Source organism: Thunnus thynnus, chromosome 15 (assembly GCF_963924715.1).
Source record: "Thunnus thynnus chromosome 15, fThuThy2.1, whole genome shotgun sequence".
Classification (NCBI taxonomy): domain Eukaryota; kingdom Metazoa; phylum Chordata; class Actinopteri; order Scombriformes; family Scombridae; genus Thunnus; species Thunnus thynnus.
In genome coordinates this window covers 9,987,597-10,010,773 of record NC_089531.1, presented here as the reverse complement: position 1 = coordinate 10,010,773, position 23,177 = coordinate 9,987,597, and the positions used below count along the sequence as shown (strand labels likewise).

Here is a 23,177-nt window from a genome sequence, read left to right as displayed (position 1 = left end):
TGTGAGAGAACGTGAGTGTGTGTGTGATATTTTATGATTTCTGATTTCTTGCAGCAGAAAAAAAAAGAGAAAACCCTCCCCCAAATGTGATTTCTAACTATACCACACCCTTCCCATACTTTCCTCAAATTTCCTCCCCGTCTCCCCCCAAAGTCTGAATTCAGATTAATCTTACTAAGAGAAGCCAGTTTGACCTCAGAGAATGGTGAGTCCCGGCTCTCCTCCAGGAGCCGTTGACAACTGTGTGATCCAGGCAGAGGGAGTCGGCAGCCCCCCGTCTCTTATCACTCCACAGCTTTTGCCAGTCAGGGGGGGGGGGGCCCGCCCGCACCCCGGCCGCCTTGTGAACAGTTGTTGTCTGTTGCGTTCTCTCCGGTGCAGGCAGATGCTCGGCCTCCACGGTCAACTTGCCGAGACAGGTGGACCCTGTCATTAACAACAGGCTGTCCAAGTCCTCTGCCACGCTCTGGAACTCCCCCAACAGAAGTAAGGACGACCCGACGTCAATGTCCACCAGGCTTCCTGCTCCCTTCCCTTCCCTTCCTATTCATCCCCTTCCGCCTTCCCCCCCTCCTTCCTGTTACCCTAATCTGGTTTTTGGTTTTCTTTTATTATTATAACTGTCGTCTCTGGTGGCCTGCCTGCCTGCCTGTGCTTGGTGACTGGTCATTTACCACCTACTCCCCCCCCACTCTTATCACGCTCTCGGTCTCGTATGCATCGTGGTGTTTTAATTTGGTTTTTCAGTTGGTGGTTGTCATTGATTTAAGTCTTCCTTTGCATTTTTGATCAGCCTCCCTTCACCTCGACATCACCGAGTCATATTTTGTGATATATATTTTGGTACGTGTGTTTCATCGGTCACGGCACCTTTTTTTTTTGGTTGTCCCCCTCCCACTTTACTGTTGGTGGTTTGGTGTGGTGGTGGTGGATATTATAGTGTGACTGTTGCAAATGAATCAAGTAGAGCAACTTAAAGCACATGCATTGTATAATTTTTTTTGGTTTTATGTATTATTTTAAGTAAATTTACAGTCTAGTTCTATAGATGTTAAGTCTCTCTTGCTTGGTTATACTGTATATTTACAGCAGCGTATTGCTGCCACCATGACAAAACAAGTATTTACTCAGTTTCTTGTTACAACGTGAAAAGTTTCTCGTTTTAATGCGATCCTTTCCACATTATGAGATATTTGTTATGTTACTGGGGCAAATTTTCTTGTTGTTGTTTTTTTTTTGCAAGAAACATTAATTGTTATAATCTCAATATATATTTTTATATCACCAAACATTTCCATATATTTACACAAAATCAATGTATCTCATTAAAACAAGAGACTTTTCTCATAGCATAATAGTGAGTTCTTGTAACAAACTATGCTAAGTGCTAAGTGTCTACAGTCATGCTAGCATCTCTATGACGCTTATTAGCATATTAGAATTTTATTGTTGTATCTGGTTATAACTACTAAGTAAGTTTTATCATAAAAATGTATTTTAGTGTCAAAAGTAAAAATGGTGCCAAATATATATTTGATTATTGATGCATTAATGGGTTGGAGGTATTTAAAGTTGTAGCTAGTCGAGGCTGAGCTCATTTCAACTACCTTATAAACAGTTGTGGTAGTTTAATCCTTTAAAATTGATCAAATTTCTAAATTAATTGTAAGTTTTGTAGATAACATCTTAATGGAACAGTTTGATTTGACAGATGCGCGTCTCACCGAGAGTTAGATGAGAAGTTGGTGTGTTGTTATAACAAACAACGCTAAGTGTCCACAGCCATGCTAGCAGCTCTGTGAGGCTGTGCGGAATCATGGTGCTTTGAGCTAAATGCTAATGTTAGCATGCTAACATGCAGATGGTATAATGTATATTTTTAAAATGTGTAGTATTAACTATATACGGTAGAATGTTTAGCATGTTCACCATCTCAGTTTAGCATGTTAGCATGCTGTTTTTTGCTAATTAGCACTAAACACAGCTGATGGGAATGCCATTAATTTTGCAAATATTAAGTCATATGTATATGTTAACCAAAGTTTTCGACAAATAAACATTTTGACTTGATATTAGCATTAAATTAAAAGTCTTGACCAGTGGTGGACCAACCGACTCCATAGAAGCAACATAGCAACGCACACAAATATGTTGTTTTAACTGGAAAGTTTTGTGATATAACAAGATATTGATATTGATGTCATTGTTACAAGAAATGGTTATCGTAAAAACAGAATAATGTGGCATTTAGTAATGATAAAATGTGTCATAATAACATAAAACACATATTTTTATAGTATGACAGGATTAAAGTTAAACAAGAACATTTTTATGCTATAACAAGAAACTGAGCGACAGTCTTTTAAGTCACTGTGGCAGCAACATGCTGCTGTAATAGGACAAATATTTAAATTAACTTGTTATGTCAGACTCATTTCATCAGACTCCTGATTTGTCACAAGTACATAAGCAGCGCTGTCTCCATCTCAGATTTGTCTCGCCTCATAACATGTGTCATTACAGATCGTATCACCCACAGTGCAATCAGCAGTTCGGCTCTCGGCTCCCCCGCTGCCACAATAGCGGTTTAGATTTCGTGCTTGATCATCACTAATACAGATGCTCCGATACTGCAGGCACATAAAAGGACAATTCAGAGCTGAATCATATTTCTGCAGAGCCAGAGCCAGGTAGTGTTTCTGGCCTTGGGAGATGTTCTGCACAGTGTACCCGTAATAGTATTGAGGGGGGTAGTGATGTCAGAGCGGTGGCGTTTATAGATCCAGGCATCAATCTACCTCTAGGTGAAAAGTCGATCACCAGGCAGCAGCTCAGCGCAGCCTCCTCTTGCCGTATTGGAGAAAGAAGAGGAGGAGAGAAACCACTGTTGCCTAGCAACAGAACATAGTCTGGTTATCAGTTAATCATAAAACATGTTGTGAAAACGATCCGCGAAGGTGACTGCATCAGCTGTTATATAAGAAAAGCCAGTCTATGAAAGAAAGAGTGATTTCACAAACAAAAACTCGCACCTCGTGTCATTCCTGGCAGTGCTGTTGTGATTGCACTATTATCATGCGTATGTGTGTTATGTGTTCGTACATACCTCTGTGTATGTCAACAGAGTGATGCTTGAATTACACAACAATGCAGCATTGACAAGAAGCTGCAGTTGTCAGTACACATGTCTCTGCTCTCATTACTTCCCTGCAAAAAAAAAAGAAAGAGAGAAAGAAAGAAAGATCTTTGCAAGGCATCTTATCAGTTGTTGAAACAGGAAATCAACACAACTAACTGGACTAGCTGTCTTAGCACGTTAGATCTCATGCTTTAGCTAAAATAAAATATATATAAAGTTAATATAAAAGTACATGTGCACACACATTGTGTCTATCCGTATGTCTTTGTCTCCTGCGCGTTACGTGTTTTCTGTTGTATGTAGAATTCAAAAGGGAAACTAAATCTACAAGAAGCTACTCAGTAAGACGCTTTCAAAGGCTCAAACATAAAACTTAACAATGTCAAGTCTCCAAGCAGTGGTGGAGGAAGTATACTGCTCTTTGACTTAAATAAAAGTAGCAATGTAAAAATACTATGTTACAAGTAATTCACTCAAATTTACACATTTTACTTAAATAAAAGTATAGAAGTATTACCATCGAAATATATTGAAAATATCAAAAGTAAAAGTACAGAAAAATAATCTGATATATTATTATTAATAGATTGCTTATACTGATTCATCTGACTATTTACTGAGTATTATAACAAAAATGTGTTTTAGTGTCAAAAGTAAAAAAATACTCATTATGGCGCCAAATATCTTATGTTTTAGATTATTATTACTGATGCATAACAAGTATTTAATGATTTAGATTGTCGAGGTTCAGCTCATTTCAGCTACTTTATCTACTGTAGGGGTAGTTTAAACTGTAAAAAAACAGATCATATTTCAAAGCTAATTATATGTTTTGGGAAATAAACTTATTGACTCTCTTGCCAAGAGTTAGAGGAGAAGATTGATACCACTCTCACATGAGTATGGTATCTATCTTCTCATGTAACTCTTGGCAAGAAAGCAAAGTGTACTTTCCAAAAGGTCAAAGCGTTCCTTTAAAGTCAGAGCTACAAGTTACTATAGCTGTTAAATAATCCTAGTGGAAGAAGTAGCAGAAATGGATGATTAAATAGTTACTATTAATATGATCCAGGTGCTTCTGGACTACAGAAAATGCTGCACTGCAGTATTTGTTTCTATGTTTCAGCTACTGTTGAAGAAGTCGGAGCTTCTATATGATATTCCTTCTGAAGAGTTTCATAGTCTGAGCTCTCAAATAGCATCATTTACTTTTCTCTTTCTGTCCTTATTCCCTTTGGGGGGTTCTCTAGTATTTGCTCAGTGCTTTATATAAATCTCACACAGGCATCTATAGTTTCTAACAGACTTGATTTGATTCTGCAGGAATCAAAGATGGCGTCTACTGACTAAAAAACAACTTTATTCTCCGACATGACGTTTGCTTTGCTCATGAGAGTATGATTTAATGGTGTATGTGTTCTTCGTTTTTTTTCCCCACCCGTCATTACAATGCATTGGATTATATATTTTGCTGTTGTCGGACGTCATATGTGCTGAATCTTCATCACATGACACTCAATAACAGTAAACACATACTAGCAGAATGGTGTTGAGGTCAGAGTAGGTTTGTCTTGCTTATAGGACAAATGGTACTAATGCTCAACTCACCAGAAACTGACAGGCCTTAGCGCTGCATTGGGTTTGAGTGAGGTTGAGCGTTACTGGGTTTTTGCCTGATGTGTTTTTGAGTGGTAAGTAATGAGAATTAACTCGGGTTTGCTCCTCTGTGTGTTGTTGTCTAATGTCTGGTACTGTATGTAACACGTAGGCAAAAGTTTCAGTCATTCATCTTTGTGTTTGAGTTTCAGTATCTTTGAGTCAGAGTGTGTCTGACTGGCAGACTGGAGTTTAGTAATAACCACACTGGATGAGTAAAACCTCAATGGGTGGAGCTAAAGAACCAGTTTGATCTTGTTGGCCTCAAACAGAACTTGAGGTTTTTTTATATGATAAGTCAAGAGCACATTATGCTTAAGGGTTCGGTATGTTTTAAACAAACTGTCAACATCTGAAAGGTTAAAGTGAGTTTAAGAGTCTACATTCATGGTGTTGCACTTACATGAAAAAGTAGTGTGTAAAATGAAAAATTGATCTTGAAAGATGAAGAAGAAGAAGTTAAATTCCTACCTTATTTGCACACCTGGCCTATAGCTGTGTAAAGTCAGTGCGAATTGTTTGGAAAGTTATAAAAATAGTTGATGTTGGAAAGATGGTTTCAGATCCCAAGACGATCTGACAAACACTTCATTGTAAGCATGTGAGGTCTTTAATGTTCAAGTGGTTCAAGTTGTCATTAGAGGACAATAAAAAAATGGATATTGCAATGTTCCCTGTACAAAAATGGTGGATTATTTTGTGTTTTTTGCATTTCAGTGTCATAAAACATCAGTATGTAAGTAACTTCATCACATCTCATGAGCCAAACTAATAGAAAACATATGTATTCGCAAATACAGCATCAGTGGATTGTTCAAATGGACTCTTCTCATGAAAATGATCCCACTCAAAAGCACCAAGTCATCCAACCTTTTCATGGTCAAACCACCACTACCAGCCTATAGCAAGTTAATTACTACTGTATGTAAACTAGATAGCTTCACAAAAACAATTGTTATTTGCATTATTTAGGACTATAAGCTGTAGCTGCAGTTAGTTTACTCCTGAAAAACTGCAGTTCTTCGGCTCCACCTCCTGATGGATCAACTAACGAGATCATTTATGCTTCTAAAGCAGTTTCTAAGAAATTAAGTGTGCATTCACGTGCTGGTGGAAAAATCTGTACAGTCTGGGGCAATTTTAGCATTTTATTCATGTGCAATTTTGTCAGAAATATCCAACTGAGAAGACACATGCTGCCTCTTGTTTTTCAGAGGTTAAGAGGGTTTGTCTGACTAAATAAACACATGACACGAGTGTTTATTTACTGCTCACAAAGACCAAACTAGATTTTTTTTTGAAAACTCAGAAACAGAGATGATAAAAGTTCCTCAGACTTCATCGTCCTACGTTGAATGATGTTCATGTGAGGATGAATTTCCAGTTTTTCCAACAGCACGTGAATGCAAAAACTCCACTCTGTTTCAGATGGAGACATGGTGGTCAGTGTTTGTGTGTGTTTGTGTGTGTGTGTGTTTGTGTGTGTGTGTGTGTGTGTGTGTGTGTGTGTGTGTGTGAGGGAAGAGAGGATGTGCTGCAGTATCATCATTGAGGAGCGGTACACCTCCTGCAGTGTTGAGTGTGTTTTTACAACAGTGTACGTGTGTGTGTGTGTGTGTGTGTGCAGGAGATATGAAGGTGAATTTGTGTGTGAAAGACGAGGATCTAACTGTACGTTCACGTGTGTGAAGTTCACTCTGACGGTAACCCGACACTGACAGCGCCCTTTTGTGTCAGCCCGCAGCCTGCGTCTGAGCCCGTGGGAGAGCAAGATCGTGGAGCGGCTCATGACGCCTACGCTGTCCTTCCTGGCTCGCAGTCGCAGCGCCGCCACCCTCCTCAACAACAGCGACTCTCGTGAGTGTGAAACCCCCTCCAGACCCGTGTGTGTTCAGTGCGCCCATCCTCCTCTTTCTGCACATTATTACTGCAGTGTGCAGGGAAGGAGAAATCCTCTGTTTGGACCCCTTAAGCTCATTTTTATGGACATTTTGAGAGAGGAAAAGAGCTTGTTTGGCCCAGAAAATATAAATATATCTCTTCTTGCTTTGTTTCAGTCTTTCTCTTTTTCCCTCTTTCTTGCTCTTTCTGTGTTTTTATACATAAAATCTGGCTGTTATCTGGCTTTTATTTCAGTTAATCAATTAATAGGTTAGTCTAAACATGTCAGTAAGCAGTGAAAAAGCACACTGCAGTTTTCTAGAAGGCTTATATTGTACCAAACAACCCTATTAACCCCTATAAACATCAATTTACAATGACATAAAACAGAGAAAAGCAGCAAAACTTTACATTTAAGAATCTGGAAGCAGCAAATTTATTGACATTCTTTCTTTATAAATATCTTGTTTCAGCCTTAGTCTTTTCCCCTCTCTCATCTATGTTTCTATGCATTTTGATATGCAACCCTGTGATGCTATTTGGTTTGGTTGAAGATAGAGAGATAGAGAAAACAATCTCATCACAAGGTCCTTTTAATAGCTTCTCTGGAGATTTCAATCACATCATGCCATCTTCATCAGCCCATGGAGTTTTCCTAATTATCATGAAATCATAGATGTTCAAATTTCCAACTGAGGTCCTTAAATGCTCAGAAAAAGTGGAACTAGACCTTGTGGTAGGTTGATTTCTCAACAATTATCTGCATTATCAAGTTTTTTTTTTGTTTGCTTAATCATTTAGTCTAAAAAGGTCATAAGTTGTAAAAAATACACACCACATTTATCTTTAAAGGGCTTATTTTGTCTAAACAACAGCCCCAAAACCCAAAGATATTAAATTTACAATAATAAAATGGAACATTTGAGAAGCTGGAACCACAAGTGTTAAGTATGTTTCCTTTCTAAGTGACTTCAATGATTAATAAAACATAAAAATTGTCATCAAGTTGATCCCTGACCTGAGGGGAAACAGGATGATTGCTGCAGTAAAGAATAACAGTGTACGTTGGTGAGCAGATGTGCCTCTAATGGATAACAATAAAAGATAGTTATCCCTGCAAGTGAAATCAATAGTATTATTTAAAAACAATAAAACAGTAGTTGCTATCATTGTTTAATTTGTCAGCTAGATTTGATTCATTGTCTTGTAGCATGTCATGTGTATTGTGTGTTTTTTTTTTTACCACCCTGCATGGTGTGAGTGGGGGCCCTGACCTCGGCCCTGCTGCCGCTCTCTGCATGTTTATGTGCCACTCAGACTCTCACCACTGCTCCCGTTCAGCCTCTGCCAGCCCGCTGAACGCCTCCTCCCACCACCGCCCGCACCAGAACACCGCCGAGCGCTGGAGGGTCTCCTCCGCCAGCACGCCGGACATCACCCAGCGCCAGCGCCGACGAAACTCCACACCGGTAGGCTGTGTACAAATATACATGACAACTATAGGTTTTGGATTAGGCCTATTTAAATGTGGTGATTGAGAATTCCCTTTTTTTGGAAGACCAGTCGTTCTAGACCAAGTACTAAAGATAATTTGAACTGAATGTCTTTATCTTTTCATGTATTACTTTTGAAAATTATTTTTGTTTTTGTTTTATTTTTGTTTTTGCCAAGAGTTAGATGAGAAGACTGATACCACTCTCATGTCTGTACTTTTAATATGAAGCTACAGCCAGCAGCCAGTTAGCTTAGCTTAGCATAAAGACTGGAAATAGGGGGAAACAGCTAGCCTGGCTCTGTCCAAAGATAACAAAATCCACCTACCAGCACCTGTAAAACTCACTAATAAACACAAGTTATATCTAATTTGTCTGTACAGATAATATGAAGTTGCAGCCAGCCAGTCAGGCAACAAAGAAATTGTATAAAACCACAAACTGTCATTTTTACACTTCTGTTTTTATATGATAAAACAAACCAGACACATTATGTTAATTACTGAGCTTTACAGGTGTTGTTGGGTGGGTTTTTTACATTTGGACAGAGCCAAGCTAGCTGTTTCCCCCTGTTTCTGGTCTTTGCGCTAAGCTAAGCTAAGCTAAAGGGCTGCTGGCTCTATCTTCATATTTAATGCATTTATAAAGTCAATGGAAAGACGTAAATAGACACAAATTAGCATGGTATGTGCAAATTGACGCGTTTCATGACGTGAAACGTTTAAACTTTATGAGCTTTATGAATCTGGTTCATAAATGTACGACGAGACGAGAGGAAAAAGGAAAGAGACTGGAGGGAAATAATGGAAAGAACTGGAGCTTCCAGGTTTCTGAGTTCGGTCAAAGTGCTTACATACAGACACTCTCCCAGAGACACGGTCAGTCCATTACCAGCTAGCTTACAGCTAATGTACAATTGGTACATTGGCTGCTTGGGGCAAATAATCGCAGTGGTCAGTCCAGTGGTCAAAGGTATCACAAAGCACATAAGCATATTTCCCAAAATGATGATGAACTACTTTTAAGACCATCACTGGACATTTAAAATCTCTAATGAAACCCATAATGATGAGATTCTCTCTGGTGGGTTAGCGTGACCTATCACACCTACTAAATGGTAGGAGAAACTTATACAATAAGCCTTTACAATAAATAACAAGTTAATTTTAAAGAACACACATTTTAACAACTAGATTATGAAATCTCAGGTGCAAATGTAGTAAACTGTCTTCTCAGGTCAGGGTTTCCACCTGGAAATTGTGCAGCTGAAGTGGAAAGCCCCTCAGATCCTGACACATTTCATCTCACCTCTCACACTCATTAAATCAATGTGTAATGAGTGTATTACTGGAGGTGGTCTCTATTTCAGGCGAGGGAGTCTGCCTGAATTTCTATAATCTAATGTGGGAGTTCCAGCCATAACATTAGGAGGTGACGACACTGACATTTAACAAAAGGCGATTATCTGCAGCCTTGCCCTGAGGTGACAATTGGTTATTTGTGTCACCTATTTCTCCAAGGTGGACAGAAAGAAGAAGGAGAAGAAAGACAAGGAGAGGGAGAACGAAAAAGAGAAGAGCGCTCTCACAAAAGAGAAGGTGCAGAAGAAGAGACAGACGGCGTCGCCCACCACTATGACCCAGAGATCCAGGCCAGAGACCAGGTAATGTCTGTCATATAGATGTGTATATTCCGTGATAATACAGCTAGTGTAGGGGAGAGACTGAAAGAGTGAAAGAGGAGGGGGCTCGTGTGTCCTCGTGCTTTATCCTTGGAGCAGGTTAATGTCTGACAGATGGTCCAAGGTGCTATAATCTAACTTCTAAAAGAGACTCTGCTGGACATCGTTCAGTCAGCAGCCGCGGGCTAGTCTGCCAAGAACGGGTCTGTTTATGTGAGAGTGAGGCACTTGCAGACAGAATGGGGTTTTCCTGACTGATGCACCCTCGCTCTTCTCACGTTACACCACCCTACAGCCAAAAAATCATAGCGACCGAATGTGGCGGTTCAGATCGTGTCACTCATATCTTCCAATGTGACCTAGTTCTGGCCTTTATGCCCTGCTCTGGGAACCTCATTACCTTTACCTCCACGCTGCCATGAAATCCCATCTCCTGTGCCACCGGTTCACTCTTTAACTCTTTCTCCTGCTTATATTTCACCTTTGCTGCCATCTTTTCTCTGCTCATCAGCACCCCGAAGCCCAAAAACAGACCTCCATCACCCGCAGCCCCCAAAAGTCGGCCATTATCCCCCTTGGTGCCAGCAGCAGCTGCCAAGACGCCCACGGGCAAGAAGACACCACCTCCTGGCACCAAGACCAGACCCAAACGGGCCCAGACGCCCGCTAGGGTACAGCCCCAGACGGTTGCTGCGGTCACCGTGGAAACAAGCCACGAACCCCAGCAGCCCGACACTCCGGAGGAGAAGAAGAGTAAGTGTGGTTACCATGGGGATGATATCCAGGCTTCAAGGTGACTTAGAGGTTTTGGCCGACATTCATGTTGCAAATCAGTGTGAACACACAATTAATGTGTTCCAGCAGTTAATGTGTACAGGTTTCTCTTTTGGATGAAGTAGCTTCACACAGTGGGGGTTTAATTGGAAAGTTGTTTGTATATTAAAATGAAAAAGCAATGTTGAATCTAGGTGATAAATTATTTTAAAATGTATAATCAGCTCATATTTTTGATATTTTAGCAACACAACACCAGGGGTTATATCAGTGAGTCCACCACTTCGGTCGGGACTGAAATATCTCATCAAATATGGGATGGATTGCCACGAAATTTGGTGCAGACGTTCATGTTCCCCAGAGGATAAATTCCACTGATTTTATTGATCCCCTGACTTTTCACTTCACCAGTGAAATATCTCAACATGTAATTGGTGGATTGGCACCGAGTTTGGTACAGAATTTGGGTAAATACTACAATTTTAGTGATCTCAACAACTATTGTATATATTGCCATTAAATGTGGTACACACATTCATGTCCCCCTCAGAATGAATCCTGATAACTTTGGTTCAAGTTCAAGTTCAACTTTATTTGTCATTTCTACAGAATAACACACGTTATCAGTGCAATGAAATGCTTAAGATGAGGCTTGGGACAGAACTGCAGGATAAATTAATTATACACAAGTAACAATAAGCTAAACAACAAAGATAAAAGGTAAAAAAAAAAAAGATAAAGACTGAAAAACTACAGATTAGGAATTTACAGTAAATAAATGAATGGTAGTTGTTACAGCATGAAATATTAGATGCTGTGAGTATAGGGTATATACAGATGAAAGCAGCTAACGTGTTAGTTTTGTTAAGAAGGATGTTGTCGGTAAAGCAGATGTTTGCTTCCTATTTATTGTGGTTTTAGAAACAGAATCATCTCTTCTCCTCTCTTTGTCTTCTCTCTCATAGCCTCCGGTAACGTTCCTGCCATTGTGGTGTCCTCTGCGCCGATTACACCTCCTTCCCTCAGCCCACCGGTTGTAGCAGCATCCTCTCCCGCTGTGCCGAGCGTAGAGCCGGCCGCCCCAGCTGCCTCTCCTGCAGCGGCTTCTGCTAGTAATCCTACTCCTTCTGCTACACCCGCCACTGCCACCACCACCACCACCACCACTGCTGCTGCTGCTGCAACCCCGCCTGCACCAACCAGCAGGCCGTCAGCAGGCACCAACGACCCAGAGGAGGCTGCTCGCGTCCTGGCAGAGAAACGCAGACAAGCTCGAGAGCAGCGAGAGAGGGAGGAGCGGGAGCGGCAGGAGCAGGAGCACAGAAACAGGTCAGCTTCAATGTCAATATGGATACATTAACACCCTGTGAGTCATCATATATTGTCATCTAACATCTATAAAGTGTGATATGTGTGGTTGGTGGTGCAGTTGTGAGTTTACAGGATTGTCAACAATGTATAAAATAATTTTTTGTGGCATTTTGGCTTTATTTACATGAAACACAGGGAGCGAGAGAGACGGGGTTAAGACATGCAATCAAACTCGGGATGTTGTTGGACAGAATAACACTTTTCAATATGATATAATCCAATACAACAGTCCTGCAATAGAAACTACATTCTTAAACTTGCATTGCATCATACTGAAAGGTTATTTTGTCCCAATTTTGCAATATTTTTCAGAGAAACATGTCACTGCCCCTGTTTCACTGCTTTTTTTTTGCAGTGAAGGTTGTGAATATGAGTGAGTTTTTATTTAAAAGTTGCTCCTTCACTTGAAATAATTATATTTTTTGGTGTTTTCATAATTTCAGTGGCCTCGGGCTTGCTGCCATGTGTGTCACAACATGGGAGGAGTGCTAAGATTCAGCTAAAATTGGGTTAATTACAGTAACCGTCCTAAAATAGAGGGTAGAGAATATCACTTTGTGTAGAGCAATGAAAGATGTTTCTTTTTAAAGATTATCTTTTGGAATTTTTACTGGACGAGTTACAGTATAAAAATCAATGGGAAATTCAGAGAGAGAGAAGAGTATGTCCTCAGACAGAAGTGAACCAGAACCTCATGGTTATGTATGCTTTATTGATTTTTCCTCAGAAGCCGAATCTTAATGACTTTGTGGCTGCAGTTTTAGCCCAAGTTTGTGAGGAATGACCGTGTGAGAGAGCAGTATGATTATCTTCTCAGATTTAAAAACCCACCGCCGATCTTCCTGCAACCGTACCGTACGAGCATGTGCACGCTTATCTATAACACAGCATACATGTTCTCAGGATTCTGCGGGAGGAGGCGATGGCGCGAGAGGCCGAGGAGAGAAAACGCAGAGAGGAGGAGGCTCGATTCATGGCCGAGCAGCAGCGTCTGCGAGACGAAGCCCAGCGAGTTCAAGAGGAGAAGGAGGCGCAGGAGAGAGCCAAAGCTGAGCAGGAGGAGAACGAGAAGCTGCAGAAACAGGTCAGTGATGGATACGTGTCTGAAGAGTGTTTAACAAACAATGAGGGGAACCTACTGGAAGTCCTCCACCAGTGGGAATCAAACTCTTAACCCTTCACTGTGCTACCAGACCCAACGCTTCATCAGTGAATCACTTCCTTTTCACTGTAAATACTGTAGGATCTGAAAACCCTTTAATTTTCCATTAACCACCAGGAATCCCTATGATCCCCACACGCAGTAAGCCCATTTACCATCTGGGCAGATTAATGCATCGAAGGATGCCTGAGCTGTCAGAGGGGATACAGTACTGAACCCAAACATCAGTACCCTCTAACTCACTCGCCCTCTGACTGTCTGGCATCTGGGCAGATTAAAGGAAGAGAAAAATGTGCTGCTGTCACCGATGATGTGTGTCATGCGTGAGCCCTAATAGTGAGAGGCCCCTTGTCTGTCCGGGCAGATGCCAGCTGGTGACCTCCATAATGGTGATGAGCAGAGGCTGAGGGAGCCATTGTGATCGGGGGAGATAGTGACAGGCCTGTGTTGCCTCTGTCTAGTACACTCGGCTCGCTCCGCAGTGGGCTGATAGTCGGATAAGCAGCGTCAGTGTACGCCATGCCTGAAGCACTCAGCTATGCTCGACTCCCTTTTTTCCCCTCAATAGCTCCATTGTTCCGCTCTGACAGCGCACTCGCTCGAGACTGGAGTGGCCTCATATTTTTTTAGTTTAGGTCAAGTGTTGCGCTCGCCGTCTGAAATCGTGTGTGACCGTTAAATCAGAAGTTCTATTTTCACTCGAAACGTGTGAAACATCAGATTTTAAAGGCAGCTGGATGCATTTGTTTTGCCCTCCACAGATGTGATTTATGTATACATCATGATGCTATTTTCATTGCTTAATTCTTCACATCTGTTTGTTTTGGTGCTGAGTCTAAATACCCAGTAAACCGTGTAATGGTTACTCACATAATATCAACCTCGGCCTGAGGGCTGCAGAACGGACCGAGCATGTGCTGCTCCCTGGTGGTGGAGAGTTATACATACTGTATGTTGTTTTCTAAGGATGTAGGTTTGGTTTCAGAAGTCCAGGGTTCAGATTAGAAGAAAAACCCACGTCAATGCTGTTTATTTACATATATTTATGCATATATTTATATTAATCTTGCAAATAACATGTTTTGATGGAATTGGTCTTGAGACCAAGTCTAACAAAAGAATTAGAATCATGGCTTATTAAATTTATACTTAGTTTAATTATATTAAGTCTAATTGATGATATAAGGCTGTCTTTACATCTTTAATCACAAAAATGAAAAAAAAATAGATAAAATCAATAAAGCATTCAAAGATTGAAATATAATTATAGTCACTAAAAATCAGTTTTTGCCTCACGAACATCGTTCTTTGGTGCCTTAACTTTGACTGATGTTTAATTGTATTATTTTTTCCAAAAGCATGCGGAGGAGAGTGATTTGTTTTGTTTTTTTAGTCTCGAGTAGTGTCTGCGGATCTTCTTGTCATGTTGCATTCAGCCACAACAAGCACCACCATTCATTCAGACCGTTTAAGGCTGCTTATGTGGCCTGAGAGACGAAACTCGGAGCAGAAAAGGGCAACACGCGCTTGCTGCTGCTCGGGAAAGTTAGTATTTGTGTGGCAACTGTGGTGGAAATCTGAAAATAAAAAAACTTACAAATAACCAAGTTTTTGTCTTTTAATGAGAACCTTGCAAGGGATCGATACACAGTCGCAACAGAGTGTAATTGCAGACTGATGTCAGTTACATCCATTTTATAGACAAGGACCGAGGGAGGCAGTGTATGGATGTGTATGTGTGGTTTAGTGTCAGGTGTCATCAAAGTTGTCAGCCTGTCGAGAGGAACTATTACATGTTCAAGGAGAAGCTACTCCCTACTTTGTACCAGACAAAAACAGGAAAAACAATAATGAGCATACGTGCAAGGTGCTTACATGTCCAAGGTTAAACAATGTGAGTTCATCCAGAGTGCACAGTATGAAGTGTGGTGCAGAGAATACAAAGTGTGGTTTTTCTATTACACAACCTATATTAATGTATCAGTGTATCTAGAGAGATTTTTGTGAGTAAATCAACCTGAAACTGTAGAAATGTGTTAGACAAAAATAAGATTTTGAAAAGCGTGGGTGGACGTTGTACCCTGGTTTGCACTGAGCAAGTTAATGACATATTCAGCTCTGATTGGGCGGCTGTCAGTTGCTTTGTATTTTGTTCTCTGTGGGAATCAACACAACAGCATAATTTTACATTTTTCTCAACTCCCTTGTCCTCCCTTGACATCCTGCTGCTTTTCATCTGTTTGTAGCTGCATGTATGAACAGAAGAGTTATTGTTGAAATGAAAATTTCATTATTTCATTAGTTTTTGTCTGAAAGCTTTTTTTGCTTGCTTCATATTAATGTTATTCCTTTTTTTCAGAGAGAGGAGGCTGAAGCTAAAGCCCGCGAAGAGGCCGAGCGTCAGCGCATAGAGAGGGAGAAACACTTCCAGAAAGAAGAGCAGGAGCGACTGGAGAGGAAGAAGGTGAGTAGAAAGAGAGAAAAACATCATCAGAGCTCAGAAAGTCACACGGGTAACTTCCGAGTTAATCCCCAGCACTTCTCGCTATAAAGCGTGAAGCTAATTGATCTCCGTCTGATCTTTACAGCGCCTTGAGGAGATCATGAAGAGGACTCGGAAGAGTGATGCAGGAGATAAGGTATGTGTGATTCCTTTTATACAGGCGTGAATGAACTCAACTTCCTCTTGTCCTGTTAAAATAACAAGCGACTTTTTGTTCTTCGTAACCACAGAAGGAAGTCAAAGCCTCTCCACAGGTCAACGGCAAGGACACAGAGCTCAGTAAAGGTAACTGTCACATCCAATGATGATGTGCTTTTAGCCTCAGAAACGTAGCGTCCAAAAATACAAACCCTTTTATTTATTCATCAATATAATCTTTCTGCAGCTCCAGAGAACCTGCAGAGTCCCGGTGCAGCAGTGCTCAGCCAGTCACAAAGCGTGTCCAGCCCCGTTGTAAACGGCGTCCAGCCCGCCGCTCACCAGAACGGCGTCTCAGCCAACGGAGAGGCAGCTGACTTTGAGGAGATCATCCAGCTAAACAACAACGGTAACCCGGCACAAACTCAGAGCGGGTTGGTCAGCGACCCGATCCTGGCGTTCGAGGGAGGAGAACCTTTCCTGATGAAAACAGGCCCGATAAAGCCTCAGCATGTCGCAGGTACGGTAATGAGACTTCTTGTGTAGCTCAATTAACCACTAAAAAGAGTTGGGTTACATATAATTAGGACTTTTGGACATATATTTCTATTGAATTAACAAATCATTACTCATGATTTGTGTTTCATGCCACATCTGATCTCAGGTCCAATCCTAGATCACAAGTTCACAACGTTTAAGGCTCAAAACTCCTAAAAAATTATCTCCCAGTCACCTTTAATCACAATTTATGGCCTCAGTTTGGTGACCTGTGAGCAGTTCAACCTCTGACATTGTTTTATTTGAAGGATTTTTGCAGGCATGAACAGAAAAGGCCTGAAGAAAAAGCAAAAATGAAAAAGAAAAACATAATTTTGTGTAAAACAAATCCATTACCTCATATCAACGCAATTATCTTGTTACCCCTTAAATTATCTAATGTCCCGAACCTCAAGTTGAAAACCACAGGCCTGGATCGAACAAGACAAACATCTCATTAACTGTTGGCTGGACTGCCGTGAAATTTTGCACAGGCGTTCGTGTGACCCTCAGGATGAATCGTAATCTCTTTGGTGACCCCCTGACTTTTTATCAAGCACCGTCATCTGGTCATAATCCTCTTTGTCCAACTTTTTGTTTCATGATTAAATACCAGCAAAAATAATGACATTCCCATCAGCCTCAACTGTACCTTGTGTTTAGTGCTAATTAGCAAATGTTAGCATGTTGCCTCAAGGGGCTTTTACAATCTGCACAGTATCCAACCCTCGATTCGGATAAGGAAAAAAAACTAAAAGAGGAGTAAACATTATAAACATCAGTACAGCCTCACAGAGCTGCTAGCATATTGTAGACTCTCAGTGTTGTTTTTTTCCAATTAATCAATTATGTTGTTTCAAATTATGTTTAGTTTTGTCAAACTTACTGTCCAAAACTCAAAGATATTTAATATAAAGAAAGAGGAAAGCAGCAAATCCTCACATTTTAGAAGCTGCAACCAGGGAACTGTTAACATTTTTGCTTCTTAAATGACTTAAATGATTTTACAATGATTAATCGACTATCAGTATTGTTGTTGGTAAGGTTTTCTGTTGATTGACGTACCAATAAAGTGACTAATTGTTTCAGCACCAAACTCAGATTTTCAAAGGGGAGACAGAAATCACTTAACAGCTCATTTTATTCAAACATTAGATACAAATTTGCAGTAAATATAAGTTGTTAAACATAGTTTTTCTCTTTCATCTCACCTGTTTTTTCTTTCCTGTCCTGTTTCCCTGCAGAGGTCCTGTGAGTCCACACACATCACACGGAGATGCGCCTTATGTCTCTGCTTGAGTTATGAGATTCATGCAACACCGCAGCGGCTTATAAAATAGTGTGCCAAACAAACAATGAACTGCGCTGAATTCACATCTACAGTATCTGCCGCAGAGGACAAAGAGGAGGAGATGAGATGAACTCTGCCTGGAGAAAAAAAAAACACACAAAAAAAAAAACAACAACTACTCATCCGAAATATAGAAAATAAAAAAATGCAACAAGTATTCTCTCTCTGTCTTCACCGCGTGTTATGGTGCAGCATTTGTCAAGTTTTATTGAAATGTCACATGCAGATTTTATGGTGCACCTTAAAGATGACTGACTGTGTAACAAATTTTAGAAAATACATTATAAGACCCTGGAAATACATAATATTTGACAATGGTTGTTATTATTACCGTCGTTATGATATTGTTATCTTAAGTTGAACAATGTGTGTGTGTGTTTGTTGTTTTTGTCTTGAATTATTGAGTTATTTAACATGGGGAGCATTGTAAGGACTGGCCACAGACAGTGTATGTAAATGTATAATGAGCCTGGCTGCCTAGGCCTCCTGTTACAGGGGATCTGTGAAATAAAGCTTTATGAAAGGGACTGGTTGTGTGTCTGTCTCTGTGCATCCATGTAGAAGTATGATTCCCTCGTTTTGGATTTCTATTTGGAAATAGAGCCGCACATTTACAGTGTAAACTTTATAAACTCCTTTTTTTTCAAATTGGAGATTTTAGGGTGATGATGACTTGACATTAGTTGTTTGCTGTTTTATGCCGACAGCATTTTATATCTTAAAAAATGTATTTTTTTCTCACATTAACCCTTTTCTGGTGTTCTCATTTTGTAGTAAAACCTCAAAAACAAACCCTCTTGTTTTCAAATAGTTTTTAATACCAGTTATTTCTGTGTGCAATTCTCCATTTCTAGAGGATTTTTTTTGTCTGATCGTGTCATCGTAGGCTCACGATCAGACTCTCTGATCAGGTCTTTTCATGCCTTCCGCCTGATGAGCATGAACCTGCAGACACGTGATTCATTTTAGAAGAGGAAGAAATATAAAGATTTCAACAAATCTACATTCAACAAACTGCATTCTTACTAGGTCAAACAAAACTGAGTTTGGTAAATAATAAACGTTAATTCAGCTTAAACTTTACAGTGTATGTGTGTATTTGACACAAATCAGTGTATTTGACTTTTGCTGTTTTTTTTGTTTTTTTTTAACTTTTTGAAACAATTAACTGAATATTTCTTAGTGGCAAATGCATCTTAAGTTTAAGCTTTACTGTCTTTACAGCTGCATTATAGTTGAGTGTAATATGTTAAAGTTTCAGAGGGTGGCAGCACTGACCCACAAGCCTCGTGGTGCATCTGTTTACAGCAAATGTACAGTAGATATGATAAAAAAGGAAAATAAGCTCAGAAATACACTTAATTTGGGGAATTTGTTAGATATTTGTATCAGATCACAGAGTGTTTCAGTCCACTGCAGCATACAAATGCTTTTTAACCAAGGTAGGCTCAGATATGACATCTAATAACTATAACAATGCATATTAAGTTAAAAGTTAAAAATAGGAGTGAAACTTGACAAGAATCTTTACATTTTAATCTCATTCTTGTTCCCAGAAGAAATGTGAATGAAATCTAAATGTACTCCTGTCAAATCCATGTAGGACACATATGATGATCCATTAAATAACAAAATGAACCTCTGTGCTTTGTATGAATGTAACATATACAGTTACTTAGTTATTGTGTTATGTTCATACAAGTGCCCAGCCCACGCAGATACAGTTTACTAAATAATGTAGCCCCTCAATCATTATATAATGAGCAATAAAACATAAAATTCATCTCACTTAAATCACATAGCAAACAAAGTCTGTTCAGGGAGACCAGTAAACCTCCCAGTTTCCAGTGAAACCGAACGTAACTGTGCACTGTGATAAATTTAGCTTCACATAAGGCTCCACTCTGTAGTTGTTTTTCATCAGACAATATGTTCTTAATTTAGTTTTGTACTAAACATCAACAAACTATCTTCCTTCGTACATCAGGAACAGTTTGCGCTGGGCATCATAAATATTACACTTTAATCTGTTCTGGGAAATAAAAAGAGAATCATACAAAATAAAGATTTCACTTATCACTAATCCACACAAAATGTTTTTGTTTTTTTGGTTGGTTTTTATACAGACAGGTGTGCTTGTATACAGCCTTTGGAAATACGCAGTTGTTCTCCCCCTTAACGTTTTTCCTCTCTTTTCTGCCCATCGACTTGAATGGGTTTCATCTCATTTGCTTTTCAAAGCCTTACTGGTCGGTCAGTTTTTTGGCCGACAGCCACCAAACACTCACTGAATGGCATTTGACCCCCATTTGTCTTTTAGCCTGGAGGACTACAAGAGGACTTTGTCTGTGAATGGTACTATTGTTGCACTTTATTTTAGTGTGAGTTCATATTTGAAGTTCTTGGACCGGAGGTACTATTGTTGTACTTTTAGTGCTCCAATCTAAAATCTTGCCCGGGCCACCCACATAGTCAAGGTCAGCACCGGTTTGCGTGATTAATTACATGGCCAGGTGGGGTCAGATATGTACTGTGAACCTCATCTTAGCTAATTGCAGGAAACAAGATTTGAGGTATTGTCTGGCTTTGAGTATTTTAGATGTTTAAGTGGCCACAAATGACTGAGACTGTCTACTCTGCCGGACATATTAAAAGTACTGGTTTTGGAAACAGTTATACAGCGTTGCCTACATCCGAGTGGATGTCTCTGAGAAAGTCATGATATGATTTATTTGTGGATTACAGACTGAAAAAATGAAAACGACCACACTTTAACAGAGCGGCCCCTGTTGTCGGCAACAGCCTGTGTTTGTTTGGCTTTAGGTCACACAGACGAGGACTGGCAGACGGCTCTGAGGTGTAGCTCGGCCAAAGGATCAAAGGTGTGCGCATGGGATTTGCTCTCCACTTGCTATCACGCTCTCTAGCAATCAAACATTAAAACCCTTGCGGTCACTCTTTTTTTTCCTCCCCTCTGCTCTTTGTAACGTCAACAGAAGTCTCTTTGCTGCATCAGTTTTGGTCAACATGCATCTGCCACCGGGTTGCTAGCATATCAAATGTCTAACAAAATACACTGGACCTTGTTTCACTGTGACCACGATGCCACCTGGCACAGAGATGTGAATCTGGACAGAAACATGGGGAAGGGGAGATGGGGAGTGAGGGGGGCATGTTTGGGCTATCTGTATCTGTTTGCTTTGGTTTTGATGTTGACTTTATAATCAGACAGTTTACTCACCATACAATGCAGCACTGAATACAAATAGTCTGAATAATGAGACCTGATTTTCCTCTCTGTTTGAGTAGAGTTAAACTGCAAGTCATAGTTCTATTGTGCTCTTTTGTCTGCAGGATAAATGATGGTTTACATGGTAATGATACCTCACTGCTCCACCTGCATGAGACAGGTGCAACTCGAAATTATTATCTCTTTATTTATTTATGGTAAATTCAGTTTGTCTGTCACCCCTTTCGGTCCAGACTGAAATATCTTAACAACTGTTACATGGACGGAGAGGAAATTTTGTGCAGACATTCATGTTCCCCAGAAGATAAATCCTACTGACTTTAGTGATCCCTTCATTTTTCATCTCACCATGAGGTTCACATTTCTGGTTTTGAGTAAAAATGTCTCAATTAATATTGGATGGATCGCACAGATGTTCACGTTTCCTTCAGGATGGACCGTAATAACCCCAGGTCACAATTTTAATTTGTAATTTATGACCAAATACCTGCAGAACTAACAACATCCCCATCAGGGTAAACTGTACTTTTAAAGTGTTTAAAGTCTCCTCGAGTCAAAAAATGCATTTTTCTTCTTTTTACTTCTGTTGGATGTTTGAGCTTCGCTGTGCAGAATGATGTATGTGCAGAGTTAGACGGATGTTTTCAAGTTAATCCGCTAAAGAGGGAAAGTTTCTCTGTGCTTACCGAAAACTTGTGATTTATGACATCACAAGTAGTTTAGAGCCAATTGTGGTCCAGTATGACACTTATACAAGTGTGATGTGGAAACTTGAAGCCTCTAGTGCACAAACACTGAGGATGGACCTTTCAGTGAAGTAGGAGACATCTCACATCTAGCAGTTAAACTTTTTATATAAACAATATTTGCATATTCACTACATTACCAAAGTGTTTTCCTTTGTTCTTTTTTCCCATTTCAAAGACTCACGACTCTCTCAGATAATGTAACGATCCTATAGGATTATGTTATGATCACCAGTTTCAGTTATTTCAACTTCATTTCTGATAAATCAAGTTTTATCCGTGATTTTGGCATGGCGGGACGGCTAAGAATACTACAATACCCATGAGCCTCGGTTGTGGTTGCTGTGGAGAAAAAGCAAGTCTAATGAATTCAAAGCTCTTTCGTCATTGAAGTTGAAAACAAAACGTGGTGCCGTAGTTGCTGAATTCGCTCAAAAGTGACCCAGAAATTAAAACTGCACTGATTTCATTGTGCTCATTGTAAAATCAGTTTTCTCAACGCCGTTATCTTTTATCTTTACCACTTATCAGACACACATTATTATTCAAAGCAGAGTATTTTCATATATCTTAAAACATGTTTAGAGGGGATCTTTAATGCTAAGCAGCAAATGTTAGAATATTAACACTTTAACCTCTATCATAGACCTATTTTTGGGGGGGAAGAGGAGATGTTTAGAGGAAGATAGCAGGTTAACAGTATTTGCCACATAGAAATAGTATCATTATCTTAAAGCTGGGAGCCTGAAGATTAATTTGACATGCAGCTCAGCACTGTGTGTCCTCAGGGTGTGGAGGACATTGACGGTAAACATTACGCCTACTAAACATCAGCATGTTAGCCTTGTCATTATGCAAATAGAGGTTGTAACTTAGAGAACCGGGTTACTCTGAATACTTTTTGTCTTCGTATTCCTGGACGGCTTGGTTTTTGCATAACCACTCCCTGCCTGCGATATGAAAAGTATCGTGCTTCAGCCAGTCCTGGATATATGTTGAAGAGGCCCTTAGCTGCTGTGTTTGGTTCCACATTGACCTATTTGTCTGTATTATCCAATCAATGTAGGACCAGAGAGAGGAACCTAAAGGGCTTCGGTGTCTCATATGTCTGTGAATGAGCAGAGCGTTGCTACTACCTGTTTATATTTACACTGGATGTCAGCCAAAAGCAACTGGATACACATTTATATAGCAACATGTGTCAAGTAGCTGAGTGCATCAACATGCCCATCCCCCACATGACAAATGGAATGAAATGTCAGTGTACTCATTAAACACAGTGTTTACATTTACATTTTCCATCAGAACCCTGCAGGCATATTACAGACGAACACATCACAGATTCTAACGCTGTCTTTTCTTCAAACAACATGATTGAAAAACGCTTCCAGAAAGTGAACTATTTATAATTCAGATGTGATTTCACCAAGTGGTTGTCAGACAGTTGGTTGCAGCTGAGCCTGTGCACGTTCTTAACACCTTTCACTGAGGTTTC

General features: G+C 40.0%; 1 protein-coding gene across 4 annotated transcripts in view; it reads left to right on the top strand.

Annotated features, from left to right (window-relative positions):
* The window catches only part of LOC137198624 (MAP7 domain-containing protein 1-like), a 47,209-nt gene extending 28,996 nt beyond the window's left edge, over positions 1–18,213 (top strand). The window contains exons 6-17 of one of the 4 annotated variants that reach the window (XM_067612481.1): positions 382–486; positions 6,533–6,652; positions 8,018–8,145; positions 9,690–9,832; positions 10,362–10,603; positions 11,590–11,953; positions 12,899–13,079; positions 15,517–15,621; positions 15,746–15,796; positions 15,891–15,945; positions 16,046–16,318; positions 17,580–18,213. In XM_067612481.1, coding sequence (XP_067468582.1) covers positions 382–486; positions 6,533–6,652; positions 8,018–8,145; positions 9,690–9,832; positions 10,362–10,603; positions 11,590–11,953; positions 12,899–13,079; positions 15,517–15,621; positions 15,746–15,796; positions 15,891–15,945; positions 16,046–16,318; positions 17,580–17,590 — 1,778 coding nt within the window. In that variant the 3' untranslated portion in view covers positions 17,591–18,213. Of the gene's footprint in view, positions 1–381; positions 487–6,532; positions 6,653–7,993; positions 8,146–9,689; positions 9,833–10,361; positions 10,604–11,589; positions 11,954–12,898; positions 13,080–15,516; positions 15,622–15,745; positions 15,797–15,890; positions 15,946–16,045; positions 16,319–17,579 lie in introns of all 4 variants that reach the window. The other 3 variants (XM_067612480.1, XM_067612482.1, XM_067612483.1) reach the window with 3 other exon arrangements.
* The last annotated feature ends 4,964 nt before the right edge of the window (positions 18,214–23,177 follow it).